Here is a 9,325-nt window from a genome sequence, read left to right as displayed (position 1 = left end):
AGTGCAACGAAGGGTTTTAGCTGTAACCATTGTCGCTGGCTCGTCAAGTAGTGCCGACTGCTGAGTTCTGACCGTTGATGGCCACACTCGGTATTTCAGCTACAGAAACAGACACAGACCCGCCACACTCTTAAACCCCACCCTCAAAATCCCACCTTTATTACTGTTCTGCCCCCTCTTAAACCCTTCAAAACGGCTCTTACAAGCACAAGCACCGCTGGCAACAAGCTGCTGTTTAGCAGAACAAAAGTTGGGAACTTGATAACGGTCATGGGAGTCTCCACGAATCTCACCACCAGAAAGTGGTCTCCTTGCTCCTCTCCTAATGTCCCTCTCACTTCTTTTAAAAGGTTCGGTTCAATTCTTTTATATATATATAATTTTGGCTCTAATTTGTTATGTTATGAAATTATTTGTTGTGTTTTTGTGCTGTTTATTGCTTTTGCTTTCTGAGTTTTTAGGGTTATTTGATACCCACTTACAGTTTTGCTTTGTTCAATTGGAGAAGTTAAAGAGATTGTATTTTTGCGTGCATAGCTTTTGCTATCTGGGTTTTGACTTTTGAAGATTATGTAACATCCACAGTTTATTTATGTTAACTGGGTTTTGGTTTGCCATATTGTTGCTATTTGTGATTCTGATATGTTATGTTGTGAATGTCATCCTGTACTGATGTTCAGCTTTCAGCGGATTTTAGCTGTGCATACAGTTCTAAATTCTTATTGGCGCTGTTTGAGATGTTTCCCTTTCTTACTTGGCATGAAGCAAGTTGTATATTATCATGGTTGCTTGACCTTCTGCTGCCTTTGATATTATTTCCATTGAAAAAAATTTCAGGAGAGAAGGCTGCATAACCAACACTACCTTTCCCAACATTATGATGTCAAGTAGTTTTCCCCGATTTTATAGTTCTTTTAACAATGCTAGGAGATTTCCCATTAAAAAATATGCTTATAGACTTTCGGTGGGTGCTTCGTCAGCTAAGATGGTCCCTTTCTGCCAAGATCTCAACAGTTTTGAAGGAAACTACTCCTCGAAAGGAACTTTTGATCTGCCAAAAATAGATGAAAAAAGAGAAAAACTAAACGGAAAACAATTTCTGGAGTTTGCATCCTACTATCGTCCTAATCCTTCCATTTTCAGCAATGAAACATTTTCTGCAAAAAATACCATCCACAGTTCGAGAGGGTGGATGACAGAAACGACCAGACTGCATGTAATGAAAGAAGTAGAATCTTGTCAAACAAATACAGAGAGCTTGAGAGATGAGAAGGAAGATGCAAAAGCTCAAGATAGAAAAAGAGCTGCCATTTCTACTGTTATCAACATACTGGAGTCCAAGCACAACAGATCATTTACTTCATCAAAGACTGAGTGCTTGCAAGACAGTAGTTTCTATTCTCCAATCACGAGTTCTAAGCAACAACATTATTTTCAGAAATTTAACCAGCAGAAGAAGCCCATCATTAAGGGACTAGCAGATCTCAGAAATGGTGCAGTAGGTGGTCATCCTAAGAATCATCCTGGATCTGTGATGGCTGTTACTAAACAAGTTACTGGCAGTGAAGAAAAAAGCGAAGACTTTGTGAATGATCAAATACCCTTGGACAAGAAGACTAATATGGAGTGCTTGCGATATGAAAAGGAAGTTGCAGAATATCAAGAGAGAAAAGGAGCCACTGTTTTGACAGTTCCCAACTTGTCAGATTTCAGGAACTCAGAGATTGAGTGCTTTGAAGATGGTAGTTCCTATTCACCTCCTCCAAAACTAGTTGGTTCTAAGCGAAGTAATCAAAAGAATCCTAAGAATGATGCTGCAGAAGGTACTGGCCAGAACAAAAAGGCTTTAGAAAATGAAAATAGTGAAAAAATTGAGATTCTTCGCAGTAAACTTGCTAGCTTCTACAGCAATGTTATGGTTGTTGATAATGTTTCTGCCGCAAAGAAGGTTGTATGGATGCTTACAAACAAATATAAGCATCTTGTCCATGCATGTGATACTGAGGTACTTTGTTCTTTTCTTCTTCTAGTTGAAATTGGTACTTTTTTTTTTTTGGTTGGCAGGTAATGAGTGATGTACTTAGTTGCCTTCTTTTTTACTTCTTCCTTGCATGTCTTCCTGTATAGAAGCACACATTTTACTCAATGTAGATACCCTAGTTTTGTGCATACAGGAATCTAATTATAGCATATTTATAGGTGGCCAAAATTGATGTGAAGCAAGAGACACCTGTTGATCATGGAAAAGTGATATGCTTCAGTATTTATTCTGGACCAGAAGCAGATTTTGGAAATGGGAAGTCCTGCATCTGGGTTGATCTTCTTGATGGTGGTGGCAGGGACATTTTGAATGAATTTGCTCCATTTTTTGAGGATCCATCCATCAAAAAGGTGAACCCTTCCTCCCCCTTCACCACGTCTTTTTCTTGTTTATAGTCCTTTTCATATACACGCTTTTTTTTAATTACAATAATTATCATCTGGTTAGCAGTATGGAGAAATGGGTTGGCGGATATTTCTTTGATAATCTGCACCAGTCATTATGTGATTGGTGCACGGTTCAAGCATTGGACTTGCAACTGGTTATGCGCTTTAGTAAATTTCTGGATAACTGATTTTTCACATATTATGGTTTAATTAGATGGAGTTTTATTGTCATTGCTTTGCAGTGACAGGTTTAAGATTTAGGGTGACTGCCTACGCTGTGCATTTTCTCCTCAAGTTTTGTTGCTCTTTTCCAATTTAAGCTAGGGTTCCCATTGCTGTCTACTGGGTTACAAGTTTGCCTCTACATCTATGCTATGTTCTCCTACCCATGTGGTACAGTTCATAGATTTGATGAAACCTAAAACTCCAATTTCCCCTTAGATAGCTATTTATGTTAGTTGAGGAAAATATGTTGTAAGCCAATCAAAGAAAGGAAATACTCTTCTCAGTTGCAGAGCTGTTTCCTCTCTCTGTGCTTTCTCTCTCTCTCTCTCTTTTTATGGTGGATTTCTAGCTGTTTCCACCTTCTATAGACGTAACTGATCCAATTTCCTTTACTTAGCTAAACAAACTGCTTTACTCCGTATTAGTTTACTTGGATCACAAAAAAGAAAAAAAAAATTATGTCGTCTGCTTTTTCATATGATCTTATATTAACAGAGTCAGCTATCATTTGTGTAGGTTTGGCATAACTATAGCTTTGATAACCATGTCCTTGAGAACTATGGGCTTAAGGTTTCTGGTTTTCATGCTGACACAATGCATATGGCACGGCTTTGGGATTCATCGAGACGCACAGAGGGTGGGTACAGTCTTGAAGCACTTACAGGTGATCGGAAAGTCATGTCTGAGGATAAGAAAGCTTATCAGAAAGACATGTCTAAGGACAACACAGATGAGGGTTTCATGGGCAAAATATCAATGAAAGATATCTTTGGCAGGAGAAAGTTGAAAAAGGATGGATCTGCTGGCAAAATAAGCACCATTGCTCCTGTTGAAGAGCTTCAAAGAGAGGAGCGAGAGTTGTGGATCTCTTATTCTGCATTTGATTCAATAAACACACTGAAGCTTTATAAGAGCTTGAAAAAAAAGCTTTTAGAAATGTCATGGAAACTTGATGGGAAACCAGTTCCAGGAAAATCCATGTTTGACTTTTATCAGGAATACTGGCAACCATTCGGTGAGATTCTAGTTAAAATGGAAACTGAGGGGATGTTGGTGGATCGAGAATATCTTTCTGAGATTGAGAAGGTGGCCAGAGCAGAGCAAGAAGCTGCCGTTAACAGGTTCCGAAAATGGGCATCTAAGCATTGTCCTGATGCTAAGTATATGAACGTGGGAAGTGACACACAACTGCGCCAGCTTTTATTTGGTGGCAAGCCTAACAGGTATTAAACTAATAATTCCAGTATGGGTGCAAAAATAGGTTTGGTTTAACTGTTGTAGATGATAATTATGTTTTGTTGCATTGTATTATGAAAATGATTACTGTTGAAGAAGTAAAATGTTTTTGCTTATAGCCTTATACAGTTGCAAAATATTTAGTTGAATATTGCAAATGAAATGCATTTTAGGTCCGTTCCTTGAAGAAATCCGGTAAACATCAAAACCATACTTTGACTCTGACTGCTTATCAGCTCAAAATCTCCTTCCAATTAAGAATTGGTGTCTTTGATACCAGAGAAGACTCATTGAGGGATGATATCCTTTGATTTATCCTGAGATTTACATACTATAATATGTTCCGAGTAATTGAGGCTTAGAGTATTGTAATGAATTCTGGAATGCCCTTAAAAAGGTTTTCTTTCAGACTAGAAAGTTGTTCCAAATTCACTGATTTATTATAGCTGAAGGATTTACGTGTCTTACAGGCTTTGAAAATTGTGTTGCCATATTTTCTTAATTTCCAATTTTCAATAGGCTTCTATAGATAGACAGCATTTAGTTGACTTTTATGTTGGTTGGAAAGCGAAACTATCATGTCTGCACAAGCTCTGCGTGGGGAATAGGATTTTTTTTTCTTTTAACTGGAAAAAAGGTCAGTTTATATGACTTCAAGAATGGGGCTGAGGAAAGGTTTGGATTCCTAATGTGTTTATTTCTTATTTTAGCAAGGATGACTCAGAGAGTCTTCCAACTGAGAGAATTTTCAAAGTTCCCAACACTGAAGGAGTGATTGCAGAAGGCAAGAAGACTCCCTCAAAATTTCGCAATATCACGTTGCGCAGCATTGGCGTTGATCTGCCAACTGAGATATACACGGCCACTGGTTGGCCCTCTGTTGGTGGAGACGCTTTAAAGACCTTAGCTAGGAACATTTCTGCAGAGTATGATTGTGTGGATGGGGCTCATGACTTGGATGATTCTGGATGTACAGAAGAGACAGAATACAAGGGTGCAGTTGCATCAAATAACAAGATATTTGCAACAGAGCAGGAGGCAAGGGAAGCTTGTGATGCCATTTCTGCTTTATGTGAAGTTTGCTCTATTGACTCCTTGATATCCAACTTCATCCTTCCCTTGCAGGTGATTTCTATTGCCTTATTTTACCAGTTTTGCATGCTGATCTTCCATATTACTGTAAGAACAATTTGCATGTAGTTTATATGTGGTACCTGTGTGCTGTTTTTATGTGTACCACTGTACTTCAATATTTTGTCTGCTATTTGCCTATAAATAATAATAATATAATAATTAGGATATATAAACATGAAAGCTTTGAATCCTTAACTATGACCTGTATTTGATTATGAAATGATGCATATTTATCTTGCAGATTTCCTCTCTTATTTTTGATATTCTATGGTCAGGCAACAATATTTCATGGTTCTGATATATGATGTCAGTTAGTCTTTATAGTACTAAAACTATTCTTTATTGCTTACTTAGTGGACAACTGGTCCACTCTCTTTTTTAATTTTTCTTCATTAATACACTTTGAGTTTCATGTTAAAAAAAAGAAAAAGAAAAAAGTCTATATAGCAGGAGCTCTCAATACTGCAGCCTTTTTATTGGAAATCTTATCTTTTACTTGCTTCTTATCCATTTTTTCTTCATTGTTCTCTGGTTTAGCTTGCTAGCGTATTTCCTAGATACTAGATACTATCTCATGAATTATAAGAATCGGTCTGTCAGAGCACTTGCATGGTTTGAAATCAAAACCTTTCATTTGAAGCATTTAACTATCAGATCTCAAGAAGGATAAAACCTGGATTTTCGAGAGGCAATCCTCTTTTCTTTCAATAAGATCGACTCCTCTCTTAATTGATTTAAATATTCATTTCTTTTCTTTGTTTTTCCTTAATCTTTTCTACTGCAGGGGAGTAATGTTTCAGGCAAGAATGGACGTGTTCATTGTTCGTTAAATATCAACACAGAAACTGGGCGCTTGTCAGCAAGGAGGCCAAATTTGCAGGTCAATTTTTCTCTGTCATTCATAAATCTGAATAAATTTAATCTCAAAAATTATTTCTAAATGTGTGTGTAACTGCTCCCGTGGTTAGAGCTTTAGCACAGAAGATATTAAGGGTTGCAATTTTTGAATGATCCACAATTGCTTTTGGTGCTCGTCATTTTATAACTCAAGCAAAGCATATTTACTTCTTAAGCTAATTAAAGCTCCCCTTAGCCCTTTACTTCGTATAGCTTGCAAATCTAAGTGCATCCCTATGTTAAAATCCTATGGGATTGAGTAATTCCAATTTTCAACCGCAAAAGCATCCCTGTTTCCTTAAAATTGTGTTCACAGCATGTGGAACTGGAGTCTGGATTGAATTCTTTAGTGGTCATATTTATGACATTTGAAGACAATAAAATGAGATTATGTGAATTCATCATATTTTTTCCCTAACATGACAGAGATTATTGATTATTAATGTTTTTTCACTCTCAAATCAGAATCAACCTGCTTTGGAGAAGGACCGGTATAAGATCCGTCAGGCATTCATAGCTGCACCTGGAAATTCTCTTATTGTTGCTGATTACGGGCAGGTAAATTGATTGAGTTATGAGCTTTTTTTATGGAATTTAATTTGTTATGTTAAATTTCTATTCATGTTACAGCTGGAACTTAGGATTCTTGCACATCTCGCCAATTGTAAGAGCATGTTGGATGCCTTCAAAGCTGGTGGAGATTTCCATTCAAGGACTGCAATGAATATGTATCAGCATATACGTAATGCTGTTGAAACAGGGCAAGTGCTGCTTGAATGGCATGGTGAAGATAAACCCCCTGTTCCATTATTGAAGGTAATCTTCAGAATCTTCTTATAATGTGGTATGAAGCAGAACAAGTAAATTAGTTTCGTGATTCCCATTTGGCAGAACAAGTAATCAGTTAGTACTTGCTACAATCTTCTGTTTAGCAAAGTAGTGAGAAATAATTGATTATGGTAGCTGGTTCCAACTGAATTGCAAACTTTGTGTCAGGATGCCTTTGCTTCTGAAAGAAGAAAAGCTAAGATGCTTAACTTTTCTATTGCGTATGGAAAAACTCCTGTGGGCCTTGCTCGGGATTGGAAGGTGTGGTTGCCTGCTTGACCTAAATGAGTAGCTCTCACTGTTCAAATAATTAAGTTGATCCACTAATGTATGGTGGCTGGTATCTCTATTCTCAGGTTTCTGTGGAGGAAGCGAAGAAAACAGTTGATCTCTGGTATAATGAAAGACAAGAAGTTCTTACTTGGCAAGAAGCTCGAAAAAAAGAATCCCGCATAGATAATCATGTTCATACATTGCTAGGAAGGGCTCGGAGATTCCCTGCAATAAAGTCTCTCACACGTTCTCAAAGAAATCATATTGAAAGGGCTGCTATTAATACACCAGTGCAGGTTTTTTCTTTTCCATCCTGCACTTCTAAGTTTTATTCTCTCTTCTTTCTCACACAGACTTGGGCAATTGTCACAGGGTAGCGCTGCTGATGTTGCCATGTGTGCCATGTTAGAAATATCAAAGAATGCACGTTTGAAAGAACTTGGATGGAAATTGCTTTTACAGGTTTTGTTCTTCTCATTTAGTTTCTTTCAATCATTGTCATTGTATCTTGCCAGGGAATTGTATTAGCAAATGCAATGCATCCCATGTTTGGTAAATCTTCAAGGCTGCATTATGATGTACTATAATGCCTGCCAGATCAAACATGAGGAACTATTCGTCACCCACTTGCAAAAGACTTAACCAAAGATAATTTAACAATAAAAAACACCACCGACCAGAATCTGCAGTACAATTCCTCCAGAAACCAAAATTGCTAAGAAAGCTAGTTTCCCAGTGTGCAGGCAAGCACGCATATAACCCGGTAAGTCTGCCATCACCCCACTAGCCTTGCAGCATACAAGGGGGCAGCTGCAATGAATACGTTATCAACACACACATATACAAGCAAAGATCTTTAGGTTAGAAGTGAGAACAAAACTGAGAAGAGAGAAATAGGCAGATCAAGTAGATGTAGAGAACACAACAATGATTGTAATTGAAATATTTTAGGTTCATTCAAAAAACTATAAAGATATAAATAAATGAATTACTAGAAATAGCATTACAAATTCACAATCCCCTCAATGCAGCTCTGTTCACATTATGGTGTATTGTAATTCACTATAAAATACACCATAATGTGAAAAAGAAGATTTACCAAACATGGGACTCTGGTTTGCATATTGCAGTTGTTGTCTTGGCGTGAAAGAGGACTTCCCTCTTGAGTAATGGGAAGCGGGCTATCCCCGAGAATGCTCGTTCGACTTTGTTTCTGTAATTTCAAATTCACATATATAAAATCTTATCTTCCATTGTTTTCTCACTGCTATCATCTCCGGTTTAACCGTGATCTGCTTCCAACAAATTGGTAAAGCTGATTTTAAAACCGTAGTCTACATAGCAGTGCAAAGACAAAGATAGAAAATTTTCAGCTTCATATGCTCCCATTTGAGTCTATTAAACTCATGTCTTGTCTTGGTCTGACGTGCTCCTGGAATTCTTACGTGTTCATTTCCTTCGACTTTCGCTTTTGAATGGACTCAGTTATGAATATTATTGCAAAAACTGATTACTGTCTGGAAAGCAGGTTCATGATGAAGTAATCTTAGAAGGTCCAAGCGAGTCGGCTGAAGTTGCAAGGGCCATAGTTGTCGAATGCATGTCCAAACCCTTCAATGGGAAGAATAATCTTAGAGTTGACCTATCTGTTGATGCTAAGTGTGCTCAAAACTGGTATTCTGCAAAATAGATGATTCATTTGAGGAAAAGACTGGATTTTGGCTGAAAGGCGTAGATTTCTATACTGATGCAATAAGTGCATCCGATTCCCTAAATTTTACTGCTTAGGGAATCACTGCTAACGTATGGAGTTCATGTGAAATTTCTTCCCTATTGATGAATCACGGCAGCCAGTTTGGCCAAGGCGGGTGTGCCATGGAGTGTGCTCTAATGCTTTTACGGCACCTAAGAACTGTAACCAAGATGAGGGTGTGTAAAGAATTGTACCAAGTGTATAGTAGATTTTTGGAATTTCTGGAGTGTTGCCGTATGAAGGCTAGTGAAATGGTATTCTGTAAATTTTCACATCCAATGCAAGTGCAGCTTTGATTATTTTACATTCCATTCTACTACATTTTCCATTACTGATAATATGGCTACTATCAGTAACTAAATCATAATAAAATACATGTCGCTGTCTGAGCTAGTGCAGTATTCCGATGACCTCGTACGAAGTTTCATCGTGTGCCATAACTGCAACTTTTTTTACAATACTGCAAAATGATATCAGCCAATCACTGGCTTGAAGAATGTGCAGAAATAAAAATGGAATGGTGTCTGAGAATGCATAAATTCATTGTATCCC

General features: G+C 37.6%; 1 protein-coding gene across 3 annotated transcripts; it reads left to right on the top strand.

The window, feature by feature from the left end:
• On the top strand, positions 1–9,083 carry LOC18055242 (DNA polymerase I B, chloroplastic/mitochondrial). Of its 3 annotated transcripts, XM_006452180.2 has the most exons (12): positions 1–350; positions 838–2,005; positions 2,200–2,391; positions 3,169–3,875; positions 4,599–5,013; positions 5,807–5,902; positions 6,385–6,477; positions 6,550–6,735; positions 6,916–7,008; positions 7,104–7,316; positions 7,393–7,482; positions 8,549–9,083. In XM_006452180.2, exons 1-12 carry the CDS (start codon positions 271–273, stop codon positions 8,708–8,710), a joined length of 3,495 nt encoding a protein of 1,164 aa, XP_006452243.1. In that variant the 5' UTR covers positions 1–270; the 3' UTR covers positions 8,711–9,083. The 3 variants fall into 3 exon arrangements, with proteins under 3 accessions (XP_006452243.1, XP_024033138.1, XP_024033139.1); XM_024177370.1 differs by lacking the exon at positions 6,916–7,008; XM_024177371.1 differs by lacking the exons at positions 6,916–7,008; positions 7,104–7,316; positions 7,393–7,482; positions 8,549–9,083 and adding an exon at positions 6,811–6,909.
• Positions 9,084–9,325: the final 242 nt, after the last annotated feature.

Source organism: Citrus clementina, unplaced genomic scaffold, assembly GCF_000493195.1.
Source record: "Citrus clementina cultivar Clemenules unplaced genomic scaffold, Citrus_clementina_v1.0 scaffold_1, whole genome shotgun sequence".
Lineage (NCBI taxonomy): Eukaryota > Viridiplantae > Streptophyta > Magnoliopsida > Sapindales > Rutaceae > Citrus > Citrus x clementina.
Note: the sequence above shows the minus strand (reverse complement) of the source record. Positions and strands in the feature narration are given on the sequence as shown.

Coding starts and splice junctions, on each gene's coding strand:
- LOC18055242 (XM_006452180.2), top strand. CDS start 271: ATGGGAGTCTCCACGAATCTCACCACCAGAAAGTGGTCTCCTTGCTCC. Junction 2,006..2,199: donor TCCATGCATGTGATACTGAG/GTACTTTGTTCT, acceptor GCATATTTATAG/GTGGCCAAAATTGATGTGAA. Junction 7,317..7,392: donor CTATTAATACACCAGTGCAG/GTTTTTTCTTTT, acceptor CAATTGTCACAG/GGTAGCGCTGCTGATGTTGC.